Source organism: Pavona decussata, unplaced genomic scaffold (assembly GCF_977016875.1).
Source record: "Pavona decussata unplaced genomic scaffold, jaPavDecu1.1 SCAFFOLD_61, whole genome shotgun sequence".
Lineage (NCBI taxonomy): Eukaryota > Metazoa > Cnidaria > Anthozoa > Scleractinia > Agariciidae > Pavona > Pavona decussata.
Window position 1 is genome coordinate 1161229 of NW_028145482.1, and position 16272 is coordinate 1177500.

General features: G+C 40.6%; 2 protein-coding genes and 1 long non-coding RNA gene across 5 annotated transcripts in view; all 3 read right to left on the reverse strand.

Annotated features, from left to right (window-relative positions):
* The window catches only part of LOC146478983 (TNF receptor-associated factor 2-like), a 255231-nt gene that overhangs the window by 66806 nt on the left and 172153 nt on the right, over nt 1–16272 (reverse strand). The gene's annotated exons all lie outside the window — the stretch shown is intronic.
* On the reverse strand, nt 354–7530 carry LOC146478989 (uncharacterized). 2 transcript variants are annotated; one of them, XR_014864994.1, is made up of 3 exons: nt 5301–7530; nt 5142–5211; nt 354–645 (listed from the first exon to the last, which is right to left on the reverse strand). It is a non-coding gene; the product is annotated as an uncharacterized LOC146478989 (long non-coding RNA). The 2 variants fall into 2 exon arrangements; XR_014864993.1 differs by having other exon boundaries at nt 354–651.
* Nucleotides 7774–16272, reverse strand: part of LOC146478990 (uncharacterized) — an 11928-nt gene continuing 3429 nt past the window's right edge. The window contains exons 5-10 of one of the 2 annotated variants that reach the window (XM_085111203.1): nt 13577–15500; nt 13042–13161; nt 12713–12795; nt 11420–11547; nt 10423–10546; nt 7774–8687 (exon numbers count right to left, since the gene is read on the reverse strand). In XM_085111203.1, the coding sequence (XP_084967329.1) occupies nt 8578–8687; nt 10423–10546; nt 11420–11547; nt 12713–12795; nt 13042–13161; nt 13577–15500 (2489 nt within the window). In that variant the 3' untranslated portion in view covers nt 7774–8577. Of the gene's footprint in view, nt 8688–9297; nt 10277–10422; nt 10547–11419; nt 11548–12712; nt 12796–13041; nt 13162–13576; nt 15501–16272 lie in introns of those variants that run through there. The other variant, XM_085111204.1, reaches the window with a different exon arrangement.

Genomic DNA, 16272 nt, shown 5'->3' on the forward strand with positions numbered 1-16272 from the left:
CTGGCTCAAGTTAACTGCATGGTCTCAGGGAGCACAAGAAATTTAATCTGTTAAGACATAGGACCTGTAAATTTTTTTTCTCGTCCAGGACGGTGACAACTATATTTTTATTGTACATTTCCCGAATATCGTCGCTCTTTTCCGCTAAAATCCCGAATCTCGACCTTTAAAAAAGCCAAATCCCAAAAAACGTATTGGGAATTCTCCTTGTCAAATTGTCGACGGGCATTGTGTACTATTTGCCTTCAAATCTCACTGGTAAAGACGGTGTTAGAGCGAAAAGTCAAATACAATTTTTTACGAGCCTGACAGGGGTCCTGACAGGCAGGAAAAACAAACGAGACATCTTTTACCCAGCTAGAACCAGTGTTTTATTACAAAATCTCAGCAAACTAGATACATGTATTTAGAAACTTTCCAGCCAGTTAACTGTCTAATGTATTCCGGTTCCCAGCCAGCTCTATTCCAGCCTGCAGAGCGGGTTTTTAGTCGAGCGGCTCCATCAGGTGTTGCTGAGATATGTGTAATCTTCCTTTAGCCAAAGGGTACAGCCAGAAAGGCATCCTGGCTTGGCCTGCTTTTCTATCTTTTCCAGCATTGAAAATGCAACAGGTAAAACGTCCAGGACATTGGATGCTTGTCGCACTGCATCTAAAAGAACAAACAGAAAACAAACAATAGGGGCAATTGAGCGAGTTACTGTCTCATTTTACAAAAGAAATAGGGGAAAGTTGGCATTGATGCCCCTAATGCCTTCATAAATTATTATTGGCTTGTTTAATACTGTCATTTCTGCAAGAAAATGTTCTACCACAATAGCGCTTTGCCCCGATTTCTAAAAATAAATTCTGTCACTAAGACCCCCCGCATAGACTCAGACAAACATTTCGATCCGCCAAAGGCAAAATGTATGTGCTCATGAGGACAGTAATAGAGAAACGAAAACGCTTGCATTTTTCAAGAAATGTTACCATTGAGACCGGTTAGCAATTATCAAAAACAACAATAAATAAAGTTTTTAAAGTGTCTAAAAACTACCGTCTTAGGATTCATAGAAAGCCCAACTTCGTTCCCAGGGTCTCGCCTCTTCACGTCCCAGGGAGCCTAAACACAACCGGACGACCGAAGTTCGAACCAATTTCGTGAACAGAAATATTTCTCGCTCATCTCAAATTTTTATTTCAAAGAATAGCACAATTTGTAACCTTTATTTTCGTGCGAGACACATGATTTTAGGACAACCCTAGCAAGAGATATAATTTTTTGAAGATTTCGCCTGTAAGATCTTATGTTGCGCGACTCACATGATGAGCTTTATAGATCGACAAAAAAATCATGCTAATGAGCTTACGGTGAGTTGAACTCACCAATGGCTTATCACTCACCATATCGTATCAGTGTCTGAGTGTCTTTCCAGAAGGTGGCTAGACAAATTATAGTTTTCTAATTCGCATGCAGCATGAATCTAGTATGAGGATGAAAAATCAATTTGAAACGCTGTCTTCCTCTGATTAAGCCCATTCTGTTGTAGAAAGCTAGACTTGAGCGCTAAAAGACCGGGTTTTAGGTGAGATTTAAGATACGTTGCCGGTTGGCGCCGTTAATAATTGCCAAATGTCACACTTGTTTTGTCGGATCACAGGTCATGTTTCATTTCACCATGGTGTCAATGTCATGCCTAATTTCCAAAGAAAAGCCCCTCTTTTCTCTTGCATAGTATTCTCTGACCTTACTTTCTTGTGATGAACCGTAAATGAAGTCTTGTTAATGACTAGCATATTTCTTCAGCGTAGAAGGTCTCAAAATGTGCTCAATTTCTGTAGCTACCTTCTGGAAAATCAGCTCAGATATGGTATACCATATATAATCCTGATATACAATCAACACCTTACACATTAAATCAGGCCTGACATTAAATAAAAGGTATACAACACTGACATCTAAACTTCAACAAGTCGTGATTAACAGAGCTGGGCAACCGCTCACAAAGACACTACTATGGTAGACGGAGGCGAGAAAAAACCTGCCGGAAAAAAAACCCTTTGGCGAAAAAATACGACAGGAAATCCGAGAAGGACCCGTGGCCCAAATTTCAAACTCTGAGCAGCTAGCAGCCCATGCTACGAGGCTTTACAGTTCTCAGTTTTTTTTTTTTTTTTTCAACATCACAGGTCATTTGTGGGTCAAATAAGGATTGAAGCCATTATAAAAAAGTTAAGTCTCTAAAGCTTAATAGCTTAGGATAGGTCACCGGTGACAAGAGAAATGTTCTACATTCCATTCAAATGCCGAGCTTTATAAAGGAATTCGAACGCATGTTTATTTCATTCTCGGAAACAATAGTCACGCGTGACATGGATTGACTGTAACAAACCAGCACGATCATGAAAGGCGGCGGGGGTAGCCTGTTCCAGGCTCCTAGAGAGAAGCGCGAAGGAGAGAGCGAGGGGACGAAAACGACGGGGGTGGGGGAGAGGAAGAGAGCCAGCCCCCCTCGTTTTCGTCCCCTCGCCCTCTCCTTCGCGCTTCTCTCTAGGAGCCTGGAACAGGCTACGGCGGGGGCGTTCATGCACATTCTAGTTCAAGAATTTGTTAGTTTAAGGAAATACATTGTCTCGTACCTTGTATTTTTTGCCTCATTTTGTTTCTTAGAAGAATAAAAGGTAGTCAATCCACGGAACCAATGTCCGCCAGAATACGGAACTGCATCGAGTGTTGTCACCGATGACCTATCCTAAGCTAGTAAGCTTTTGAAACCTTCTTTTGTCTTTTTTTGTTTTTTTTTTTTTCGTTTAACCTGGGAAAATTTTTCCCTGGTGCTTTTTTTTATTTCTTTCTTTGTCGTCCGAATACAAAATATTAACAATATCTAAAATGAGTGCACGTATATTTGTCAGTCAAGAGGCGGCAGTTCTTGGTTTGTAACCGTATGTCTATCACATGTTAGAAATTAAATTTGAACATAAATTAAGTTAACATAATTAAGAGTGAGTGGCGGGAAGAGGCCACGTGAGGAGAACATGCCTTCGAGTTGTTGTTTTATCGTCGGATCGATGAAGTTTTGAGTGTAGAGTGTAGAATCCGTTGTTAGATCAACTTTACAGAACTGAAACAGACTGAGTGAAGCGTAATCACGAGGAAAATTGTGAAGAAGTCATCATCTATCGTGAGTCGAATTAAATACTTAAAAACCCTTTATTACATCGCATGCTTGGGGGCTTCTGATCAGTACACGAAAGAATGTGAATAAATTAAAAGTGGTTCGCGCTACAATATTAAAATAATCTTCACATTTAATTTGCTTTTCTGAAATTTTTCTTTTTTAATCTTTTTTTTTGTTGTTGTTGTTGTTGTTGTTGTTGTTTTTCCCGTCGAGTTTTGTTTCCCGTTACCCGATTTTTTTTTTTTTTTAATGATTTTTTTTAACCTGTGGAATGCCGTTCTTGTCGTTACTCGTTACTCGCTACTCCGTTACTCTGTTTAGTAACACCCGTCTCGAGCTAAGTTTCCCTCGATACATTGTCAAGTCGCCGTTGAAGTCTAATTTGTCGTACGCTCGAGCAGGAAAAACCCATCGTCACAAAATGGCGCTTGAGTCAGGCAGGTAATAAATACTTCATCACCGTCCGCTTTCTCAGTCGTGGAAATGGGATCTCTGCTTCACGTGTATGCAGCTACAGGTTTTAATCTTCCTAGGAAATTTATGAACACTAAGGGATGTCGTATATCTTTCCACAGTAGCAGCGAGTCACAGCGGTGATGGCTCTAGCGATCGATATTAACGAAAAATGTTGCAAACCTGAAAATAAATTTTTTTTTCCGTTTACCACTAGCACATTTGTATAAAAGAGAATAACAACCGGAAGACATAAGAAGAAGGGAAAAAAGAGAAAAATAAAAGTTGGACCCTGACTCGAACATGGCTCATGACTCGAGCTTGACTCGTCACTCGAACTTGACTCAGGCTCGAGCTTGACTCGTGCTACGAGTAAACTGATGAAAGCTTGGCCCTAACTCGAACTTGGCTCGTGACTCGAACTTGACTCAGGCTCGAGCTTGACTCGTGCTACGAGTAAACTGATGAAAGCTGGGCCTTAAAGGGGAAGTATCATGGGGTTTTGATATCTTTTGTTAAAAATGATGAAATAAGATCTTCAATCAGCTGCCAAATAATTCTAGAACAACGAGAGGAACGAAATCAACTCAATTCTTGAAAGAAACAACTCTTGATCTGTTCTAGTGCATTTTGCAAACAAAAATGCGAGAACTTGAAAAACATTAGCCTAATATTTTTCAAGTTTCAGTCCAAACCGGCCTACTCTGTCTCTGGCCAGAGGCATTAATCGACAGTTTTATTGCACTGGAGTGATAATTTTTAACAAACTTGACAATTATTTCGTTGTTTCTGCTGACAGTCAAACATTTTTGGGTGACTCGAACTTGACTCGTGGCTCGAACTTGACTCAGGCTCGAGCTTGACTTATGTTACGAGTAAACTGATGAAAGCTGGGCCCTGACTCGAACTTGGCTCGTGACTCGAACTTGACTCAGGCTCGAGCTTGACTCGTGCTACGAGTAAACTGATGAAAGCTGGGCCTTAAAAGGGAAGTTTCATGGGGTTTTGATATCTTTTGTTAAAAATGATGAAATAAGATCTTCAATCAGCTGCCAAATAGTTCTAGAACAACGAAAGGAACGAAATCAACTCAATTCTTGAAAGAAACAACTCGTGATCTGTTCTAGTGCATTTTGCAAACAAAAATGCGAGAACTTGAAAAACATTAGCCTAATATTTTTCAAGTTTCAGTCCAAACCGGCCTACTCTGTCTCTGGCCAGAGGCACTAATCGACAGTTTTACTGCACTGGAGTGATAATTTTTAACAAACTTGACAATTATTTCGTTGTTTCTGCTGACAGTCAAACATTTTTGGGTTTTGAAATGACAGCAAATTTTCGTGATACTTCCCCTTTAACTCGAACTTGGCTCGTGACTCGAACTTGACTCTTAACTCGAAACTTTTTTCTATATTCCGAAAAAAAAAAAAAAACCCCGCATTTACAGCACGAACAGCGAAACTCCAATAAGGCCTATTGAGTAAACACAGCCAATTACAATGTAACGACAGTTTATGGTTTTTACCTTTGCTGTCATTTGCTTTTGGACACTCGTCCTCTGCTTGGACTGATGCGTTTACATCCTGAAGTACAATCTGCAAAATGAAATATCCAAACGTACAAACGTCATGGGTCAAAATTGAAGAGAACACCAATTTAACAAATTTAATAACTGCTTACGTACCTCATCAGTTTCAGACATTCTTTCACGTAGATATGGTGAAAACTTTAAAAAGGAACAGGCACAATCGATGTTTACACTTTCGACCGAGGAAAGAATTAGAATTGAGGTATTCACGCTGGTTGCAAAATATTACCTCCTTAGCCAATTACCGAACGCTTGTACTCTTGTCACATGATGGAAACTTATCTCGACATGATTATACTTTCATCATGCTTTACATCATTGGACTTATTCCTTGTAATTAGAGCGGTTTGACAACAGGTGCAAACAGCGCAATGAACCAATCAGAATTCAAAGCAAGTACATGTAACCGGCGCCAAGGCACGATTGGTTTTGGTTTTAAATCTTATTGGTTGAGAAAGTGGAGCGAGTTTTATCAACCAATCACAGAACGTGGTAATGCAAAACCAAAGCAAAAACGCAATTATTTTCGACACCCAATTGAACTCGGCCGCTCTATCAGCTACGTTCTAGCTTGACTTTTTCAAGCTTCTTTATTTCATTCTTATCAATAAAGATTTGGTAATGCAGAGACATGCAAAAATTAACGATAAAAACCGACGTTTCGGTGTCTTCATGACGCCATTGTCAAGGAGAAATAAAGAATTACAGAGTCTGCGGCAAGGTGTAACAATAAATTAGCATATGGTGTTTAAGGCTAATTACACGGAATGCCCGCAGGGCAGGCCGTGTCTAGGTTTGGGTCGGGTATCTTTTTTTTTTGTTTTGTTTTTCTTCGTCGTAGTCAGAAATCGCCAAATTAATTTATGCATTAAAATATGTCCTCCCCTGGTAGGGATGTATTTTTCTGATTGTCTTCAACAAAAGCAGGCCAATTAAAATCTATTATTCGGGCACATATTACGAGAGAGGGGACCCACTCATCCCTTCCTGTGTGACGCCAAATCATTATTTGATTTATTCATTAAACCTTGATTAAATTCCACCCTCTCCCAGAAGGGATTTATTGTTCTGATTGTCTTGAACAAAAACAGCCCAATCGAAATCTATAATCGGCGCGTATATCACGAGGGAGGGGACCCACTTATCTCTACCTATGTGACGTCAAAGCAAGTAATCATTTCGAAAAGTTGTTTTTGTTCAATGGCGGCCACATGTATGAATTTAAGACTGATCTGCCGTTTTCAGAGAGAAAACAAACCTTTTTCAAGCGGTAAATCGAAATAATAACTCCTAGGTAGTACTCGACAGTTGAAACGGTGGAAATTGGGGGAGTTCACCGGATGTTGATATCCCTGCTCTGCAGTGTGACCTAGATTAATGTGGCGTCTGGCCAAATAAATGGCAGATGAACTTTAATCCGGATAAATGTGAGGTGATGCGTATTACACATAGAAAGGATAAAACAAAACCTATTTATTCGCTGAGAGGGCAATTTAGGTCGGTAGAGGACACCAATGACCTGGGGGTAACTATCTCTTCTGACCTGTCCCGGGGCAAGCATGTGTTTGCAACGGTAAATAACGCAAATATGGTATTAGGATGTGTTTTCGCAGCTCTGCAAGTCACTGGTCAGGCCTATACTTGAATATGTGGCTCCTGTCTGTTTTGATTAAGTATATTGTGGCGTTTGAAAAGGTTCAAAGAAGAGCTTCGCGACTTACTTTAAGGCAGAACCGTGGCGAAATGAGTTATGAACATCGTTGTAGCTTACTGAAATGGCAGACACTAGAGAAGCGAAGAGAATTTCTATCTCTGGTTCGATGTTATAAGATAGTTGTTGGTATTGATTACCTCTCTTTCCCAGATTTCTTTGAGTTTGCCAAAAGTACTCGTACAAGAGCTAACCACCACTTTAAACTTTATTTGAGAAGAGTGGTTTGTAATTGCTACAAATATCCTTTCTTTATTCGCATTGTAAGTAAATGGAATGACTTGCCAGGACATATTGTACTCGCCGAATCATTATCTGTTTTTAAGAGTAGACTTAAAATTTACTTGAATATTTATTGAATCAGTAGCCATCGAATTTTATCTAGTTCTAGAAATTTTAAAATATTTTTGTAAGTTTTTAGTAAGGGAAATTGTTTTTATACAGGGCTAACCTCACTATTTCCCTATTCAGGATGTTTTTGTATTTGTGTTGAAGCCTCCTGAATGAAATGTTACGTTATGTTACGTTACGTTATGTTATGTTATGGGTCGTGTCTGGCCTGTCAACACTTTATTCACTAATAACATTTATCGGAACATTTTTCAGTTCATCTCCAGTGGAAAATGAAGTGCGTCCGTACATATATTCTTGATGCTTTGTCTTCAAGTTTTATGGCACACAAAACGCAAACAACCTCACACATTACGCATGCTGCAATGCACGCCGCGCGCTTCCATGACTCGTGGCCGCCATTTTTGTTTAAAAGTTTTTATTTATGCAAAATTGCATAAATTACTGTGTGACGTCACCGCACGGCATTATAACAATTAATCGCTAAGCAACAACCGTGGACGATAATCCTGCTGGTATACGTTGGATCAATTATTGATCTGATTGGTTTAACAATACAAATGATAAAAGAAGCAAAGACCGATACAACGTTTTATCATTAATAATGCTTCTTTGAGAGTGCAGTACGGATGGCTTTTTGTCGTTCAAGTTGTCAAAATAAAAACAAAAGAATGGGTAGTCTTATTTTTTCTCCCTCCTCTCTTTTCTTTCTCCATTATTTTTTCTCTCCCGTCATTCTGAACCTTCCCTCCCATGTACGTGCCACGCCGAAGATACGCCGGGAATTTCCACGCCAAGCGGCCGCCGAAGCACCCACATTAGGACAAAAACAGTTCCTTTGAATTGTAGCTATTACTGTGGAAGTTTTCAAAAAGACCATTCTATTTTTCGTCACGCCATTAAGCCTACGAGGTAATCTAAAGCCACGCATGACTTCTGTATAATACGCCGCTACACGCCAAAGACCATGCACGATCGTACGCCAGTACAACGAGATAGTTGGAAGCCCACGCCGAACTGAGATCTTCGACATTGCCTACATAAAATGCAGCCTGGCTTCTCTGGGCCCGTAAACCCGTCTTTCAATGTCGTTTGAGGAAAATTTCACAGGTCCGTCGAAAACCCTTTAAGAAAAAACCAGGTATATACACTGAGGAGCACAAACAGAGTAGTAAGCCTGTGCTTTAAGAAAACGAATTTTCTTCGCTACAAAACAGTCTTAATCCTGTTCACAATTACAAGCCTATAAGTTTTCACCATGGAGTGTATGCTGTTTGTCAGCCCTAGCAGTTCTGTAGCCCATCCAATTTGCTAGCTTGTAGCTAGGCTGGTGAGATACTGGACATAGTTGGGTGTTAGGATGTCGGAGGCTTTTGCACACTGGCTGACACCGTAGCTGCAATCCAACTTTCGGGTGGAATCTGTAAATGAAATATTAGTCATCTCATCAGCGGATCTGTACTGCACCGCGAATGATCCTCAGCGGGGACCACAAATGATCCAGTGAAGGAAAAAATTAAAATAAAAATAATAAAAAACGAGGAATGGTGTGGATTTTATTTGATGGGAACGTATGTGAAAAACGAGTGACAAAACGAATCACTAAGCAAGAAAAATCCTTGATTATGGGTCAAATAAATATTGAAGGCAAATTTCAGCTGTTATCTGTTTAAAAAAGGAAAGAGCAAACCTATTCGATATTTCTCTCGGTGTTCCAGCGTCAAATAACTCGAGAGAGCCATCGTGAAATTCCAGTTACTGTTTACTGTTGAGGGGGATCAAAGGTCAAAATCAAAGGTCATCTCAACCACATGAGCGAAGTGTCTTGGTAATAGTGGCAAAACTGTTGAACCTCGTGGTTTTATTGGCATTATTCTTCTACGTCTATTGCAGTTGGCGATCCGAACATTATGAAGACGAAAGGAAAAACCACATAAGCCACGTTTGGACCTTGATAAATTGACTTTCGCTGGCGCAACTGTTAACATCCTCCGAGAACCAGCGAGGGTGTTCGAAGCGAGGAGGGGGGGGGGGGGGGGGGGAGGAAGTACTCAAGTACTCATCAAAGTTTTATACGGGAAGGCTCCGCCCCATGGTCCTAACCCTTACCCTTTTATACACCATTGCTGACAGAAAAGGTAACCCTTCCATATACCTTCCATAGGAAATGGTACCCCTTTTCACAAATCTACAGTAGAAACACTTGCATCTCTTTTCGGGTGGGTCTTTTATACAAAAAAGGACCTCTTTCGCGCAGATCCTTCCCGTATGGACAATTATAGGGAGTACCTTCCTCCCCCCCCCCCCCCCCCCTCCCCGGTGTTCGAAAGACTCAGTGAAATCGGGAAAGCGTTATAAGCCTGGCCCTTTTTTTCTGAAACTGTGCCAGAAATTATGCCTCGAAACGAACACGCTACGCTAAGTTACGGACGACATAAATGCAGTCTTGGACATAACAATAACCAAAAAAACCAAAAGGCTTCTCTTAAGTGTATTCGCGCATTACACGACCCACGCCATACAACTGTAAATGTCCACGCCGTTTTTCGCTCCATAACCATTTACATGTCCACGCCACTTCACTTCGGCAAGACAGTCCACTGCCCACACCATTACGGACAACATCATTCCTTTGTTACCATATTCCATAATACTTTTCATCACATTGAGCTTTCCATAACATTCCATTCTGCTAATACCATTACACGGTCCACTACATTACACTTTCCATGATATTCCAAAGTCCACCACGCTGTCAATCAACGACATTCCATTCTACTGTTCACGGCATTTCACTCTCCACAAAATTCCGATGTTTTCACACTCCCAAAACTTTACACGGGATCATTTGAATTTTGAGGCCCACTCTGTGATTCATTTGCGGTTCCATTTGGGGATCATCTGCGGTCAGGGATCTTTTATGGCTCCAGGAACATTTGAAGCGCGGCACAGATTCGCAAGGTTACGTCAATTATCCAAGAAACGTTTGAAACATTTCTTGACCGAGCATCTAGTGAGACTACAAATACATTGATACACTGAAAAAGCTTCATATTATTTTCTTTAATGAGCCAGTCAAGTATAGCATGAGATAAGCACATGGTATACTTATAGTATAAGATAGGTGCCATTCAACAAATGACTGAGTTACTCTACCTGAGGTGATCCACTCGTCCTGAGCGATATACAAAACCGCTGGCACGCAGAACTGTGCAACGCCATGTTGAGAGGGACTGGCGCAATTAAGCATCCACACAGGAAAGACTGCACGAGTGTAATGCTACAAAAGAAGATCACACAAGAAACATTCAAGTTGATCATGTTGTGTGTGTGTGAATAAGCAGCAAAGAAGAAAAAAAAATAAAGAGCAAAACTTTAGGGGTTTAATTTTGAAAAGAGCTGTTCGAATTCTGCAAATAAAATTTACGATTCTTTCTTCATATCAGTTTCGGGATTCGTGACTTCCCTCCTTCAAAATTCGTTTCGCGGAGTTTAGAAAAAAGAAACGCGGTTGTTTGTGTTTGGATATTCATTTCAGTTCACGGTTTTGTCTGTTTGTTTGATTGGGTTTTTGTTGTTGTTGTGTTTTGCCTTTTTTTGTTGTTTTGTTTTTCATTGGCTTTTTTTACACTTATCACCAAAGTAACTGCGTGTTTCATGATGATCGTAACTTTCTTCCTATTGCGGTTTTGATCGACATTAATCGCACCTTTCTGCTAAGCTCCAAAGTCCCCATCAAGAAGAATTACAACAGCAGTAAAAAACAAAGATACAATAGAGGAAAGATAACGAAATGAAAGTTCATTTGAATTAAGCATCTCGCTAACGAAGGCCAGCGAGGGAGCGAGGGGGGGGGGGGGGGAGTGGGATTACATTTTTTTTACCAAAGTAACTGCGTGTTTCATGGCGATCGTAACTTTCTTCCTATTGCGGCTTTGATCAACATTCATCGCACCTTTTTGCTAGGCTCCAAAGTCCCCATCAAGAAGAATTACAACAGCAGTAAAAAACAAATATACAATAGAGGAAAGATTACCGAATGAAAGTTCATTTGAATTAAGCACCTCGCTAACGAAGGCCAGGAGACTTTTACATACATCTTGACAAATGGAGGGAGAACAAAAAAATAATGTAACCCTGTTCTGTCACCAACCTTAGGGTAACCCATGCAGTTGTCAAGCATGGCTAGTTCTGTTTCGGTAATGGCATACACACAACCCTCAACTGAATGTTCTGGATTAAATTCTACATTAGGAAATCCACCAGCTTCCTCAGACGTACCTATAAAAGTAAAGTACACAGATTGGTCATTCCCCCATGTAACTTTCCACATGCGTCTAGTTGCGAAAAACAGAATTCGTCCCTTAATGGCCAATGACTAATGTCCCACGAATCGGGTAGCTGCCTCTCAAATAAAGATTGTCCTCCCATGTTCACGAATAGTACACAGGAGAGGCAATAGTAATCCGATCAGTAACGACTGCATCAAGTCCCCGAAATTGATCCGTTCGTGTTCAGTAATAGAGATAAGTCCAGAAATGCACGCTAATGAGATGCATGAACTAACTGTATGATAGACATCACAAGGTGTACCCTGACTATACACAAATAATTCTCTAAAAAATGAAGTCATATGAAAATGACAAAAGTTCTATCTTATATAGAATACCCAAATTCGAGGTTAGGTGCATTTCTGGACATAAGTGGTATCTCTGCAATCCGTGAGCCACACAAGTACAAAATAGACTGCGAGCAGTCGTACTTTTTTCCTCAGATCACATCGCGCGCGCTACAGAACTAAGTAGAAGAAAGAGACTGCTTGCAGTCAAGTACAAAACCAAGTAGAATCAAACAAGTGCAGGCATGGTCGAGAGCTGTAAACCCTCCCTCTAATCTGACATGAAACTCTCAGGTACTCTCGTCTTGCCGCACGCCATGCATTCAAATCTAATCCCAAGAAACCAACGACCAATTTTTCCGAATTTTCGAGTTTAAAAAAAAAACAGTCTTTATACTTTCTAATTCTTATATTCCTTCGTTTAAGGCTTAACGTGTTCATACATCATTGCTTTCCAAAACGCCGTACGTGAAAGTTAAGATTACAACTTTTGAAAAACAGAAAAGCATGTTTTACTAGCCCTACTTGACCAATTTGGGCCCTTTCTCTTCTTATTCTGGGCTATTCAAAGCGCGCTCGCATTCAAATTTGCCGCTTCGATGACTATGAATAATTAATGATGTCCAAGCATTCTGCGCGATGTACACATTAACCTTTGCAATGACTTGTTAAATCTGAATACCTCTAAACTATACATCACGTTCTCTTTTGCTAATTAGTAGAAAGCCTAGACGTGCCAACAAAGAGAAACCTTGTTGTAATCAGGATTCTTGTTTCAGCCTGCTTACCCCGGCATGCCTTAGTTATTTGTACGTACAGATAACAAACCTCGCTTATTAAATCGCAGCTGAAACCCAAACAGAATTCCCCATAGTCGTGTTTTTGGTTCTCGCCGCAGGTATATAGCCATCCTGGAAAAAAACGACAACATTCATGACAATTAACTATCAAACAACAGACGCATATGTGGAGGCTGTAGACACGTCAAAAGCAATTCAAGTTTCAGAAAGAGCGAGTCTCAATTGAGTGTCGTAAAACCAAATCTATGCAAAGTAATGACTCTGGCCAATTACAACAGATGTAAACAGAATTCTAATTCGAAGATGACGCTAATCACCCTTCTGGAACCGACAACGGATGCTAGCTAGTTCACACACCTGTTAGGGTTCATATCAGGACCATAGGCGAAGTAATACAAGTATCCATCAGGGGGCCTGGCATTGACACTGAAGCACACAGGCGGAAATGGCGCGATGGGCTTCTTCTGTTTAAGATATCTACAAAACAAGTGGTGAAGTAAACTCGAGCTGCACGTACCTGGAAACTTTCCTCTACTAATGCAATAAATCACTTGCCACGCCAAATATCATGCTAATGACGGGGATTAGGTGAACTCCAATCAGTCCGTCACGTTTTGCTAAGATGGTTTCTTAAGTCATATGACGGTTTGTTACAGAGCCAGACCCATCTGATTTTCTGCCACCGGTTTTTCTTAACTTTTCTGTTTTACTTTTGTTGTCGTTTATTTTGTTGTTGTTGTTGTTGTTGTTGTTGTTGTTGTTGTTGTTGTTGTTGTTGTTGCAGTTGCAATCAAGGCTTCACTGTTCAGTTGGTAGAGAAACACACCAGAGAGTCTCGATTACATTTTACACTTACAAACACTTAATTAGTTTATCAACATTTCATACAAACCTTGATTCAGAAAGGGGTTTTGGCTTAGCTACGACCTCCAGACTGCTTACATCATAATCAAAGTCATCAATACAGCCATCATCACTATCGTCATCGTCATCGATCTCGTCACAATAGACGTCATCATTAGAGTTGTTAACTTCCTCAACACTCCCTGAATCGAACGTTTCACTAACTCTACAACTCTGTGAGCCGTCAGAATTAATTCTATCCGAGGCGCCAACCGAGCGTTCAAAAGAGGAACAATCTGTAACACAAGACATGGTCTCCACACCAGAACTGCTGTCGTCCGCATTATTCACACTCCTCAATTCTGCTGTAACGAACACGTCTGATAAGGAGCTGCGTGAAGTAATTTCCCGTTTTAACTGTTTTTCGTGTTTATCACTCGGAAGCTCATCTTTGCTCGGACCTGTCGGTTCGCTGTTTGAGATTCGTAAAGAAGTTTCGTCTTTTTCACAATCGGAGCTTAAACTGGTTTGCCTAGTGTGGTCATGTTTCTCTCCATCATTCAAGGTAGCACTATTTTCTACACTTTCTTTTGGTACCAAAGCCAAGCTGCTAGACGAAACAGCCTCCGTTGTTACCTTGTCAGCCTGTTCATTGCTCGCATTCTTTTCATCTAATATCTTTTTGTACTGCTCAGTAAAATAACCTGGGATCTTCTCTCTCGAATGCTTCATCAATCCCTCTGTTCTTCCGAACGTTGACGAGACGGTGTTGACTTCTGAAGAATTAATCCAATCACTCTTTTCCGTCTTTTGTCTTTCTACTTGTTTCACTGCAGCTGGTCTAGAGCGCTTGTCTCTTTTCGTCATATGCTTCTCACCTCGGTTCACAGGAGGTTTTTTTCTCGTATATCCAGCAGACTGCACTCTTCTAACTCTGAGCCTGTCACCTCCAGGAGTAGGAGGCTTCATAGCGGACGTGCTCAGATTCAGATTATCAAGCACTTTGAAAATATCTGCGGAAGGAATTCTATCAGAATCCAGAGCATCGTCATCCAAAAAGTCATCACTTTCTTCCTCTTTAGGAAATTCCCCTCTAATCTCACGGAGTGGATTTTCTCTGTCTTCATCGATGCGCCTAATAGATTCATTCGGTTCCACGGGTGTCGCATTCTGTCGTTGAGAGACCACAATATGAACATCGATTACTTTTTGCGCATTCGCAGGTGAGGGGCCACCGACAGGCTCACCAATCTTATATTCACGCGTTTGTCTAGATTCAAAAGGAACCTTCCAGCTCGCTGCACTGTTTCTATAATTTCTATCTGCCCTGTTGGGCGCTGAAATGTTTAGACAACCAGCAAATTCTGAAACACCCAAATCAGAGCTCGAGCGCCTCATTTCTTCATCTCCACTCATCCTCGAGCTTCCTTGTTTTCCCTGAGCGGTGCTGATGCCGCTTGTCTTGTGTCCATGTTTATTTGTATTTACATTCCCACGGCTTCCATTTCCATGATAGCTAGCAGGCCGATTTGTTTGTTGTGCCCATCGCCCTTCTTCATCGTCCCCATCATCATCAGGGCGTGGTCCTTTACTGTTAAAACTATCAACATAAGGTTTACACGTGCTACTCAGCTTTGAATTCCTCTCATTTCTTGTACTTGAGTATCTAAAGTCCTTATCAGAAGGGACAGCTTTGCTACCGTCTCTTAAACCCTCAGCTTCGTTTCCAACTTCAATGCTGTCATCGCTTTCATCTTCTGAGAAGCTCCCATCATCATCATCATCATTATTAGCAGTGTCCACAGAAGAAGCGTATGACGTGTTGTGGATGGAACTCTCTGGACGGTATGGATGGTCGGCCTTGGCTGAATCACACGCAGCAAGATCCGACCCAGACAAATGTCTGGAAGACTTGCCATTCTCGAGGGAGTCCTTCGTCTGTTTCCTTGCAAAACCATGGTAAGTTCTCATACCTGTAGAAATAGAAATTTGTAATGGCAGTCAAATATATGAATTTCATATATTTTTTTAACTGCGGATGAAATGGGAGCATAAATGAATGAGAGACCATCCCAGTGACGTACACAACTTAATATATTAAGCAGTTGCGAAAAGAACGCTTGACAAGAAAGCCAGAAAAAAAATCCAGGCGTTCTTTTCGCAACTGTCTCATTTACGTACAGGTGTACATCACTGCGACGCTCTCTCGTTTATTTAGATATACATTTTTTTAACATTAATGACTCGTGTATCTTGTTTTCTTTTTAATATATATTTTTCTTTTTTTACTGTTCTTTTATATTTTTGGTAGACGCAATTTACAATACTTACTTTTTTACTGATACTTAACCTCGGAAAATCCAAGAAAAAGTACTTTTTACTGGGCTTTATTTGTTTACTTTCACGATCCATGTTTTGTGCCACAAATGTACGTCCTAAACCGTACGGCTCATTAGCTGTCATCTTGTGCTTATTTATATAGAAGTCATCTAAGGGTGTATCGTGATTGGATTTGTACGAAATAGGATGGAATTTAATAGGAAAGAAATAAGACAGGGATAAAAATTCTGTACACCCCACAAGAACAGTCAGCCACATACACTACAGCTGTACATGTCAGATCACTTAAGGTTGTCAACAGACTGCTAAAATCTAAACTTTTCTCAATTCCTTCCCTTCTGTTTTCTTATTTACAACATTGCAAAAATTGTAGAAAAGAAATCTGAAAGATTAATGTGTTCCCGT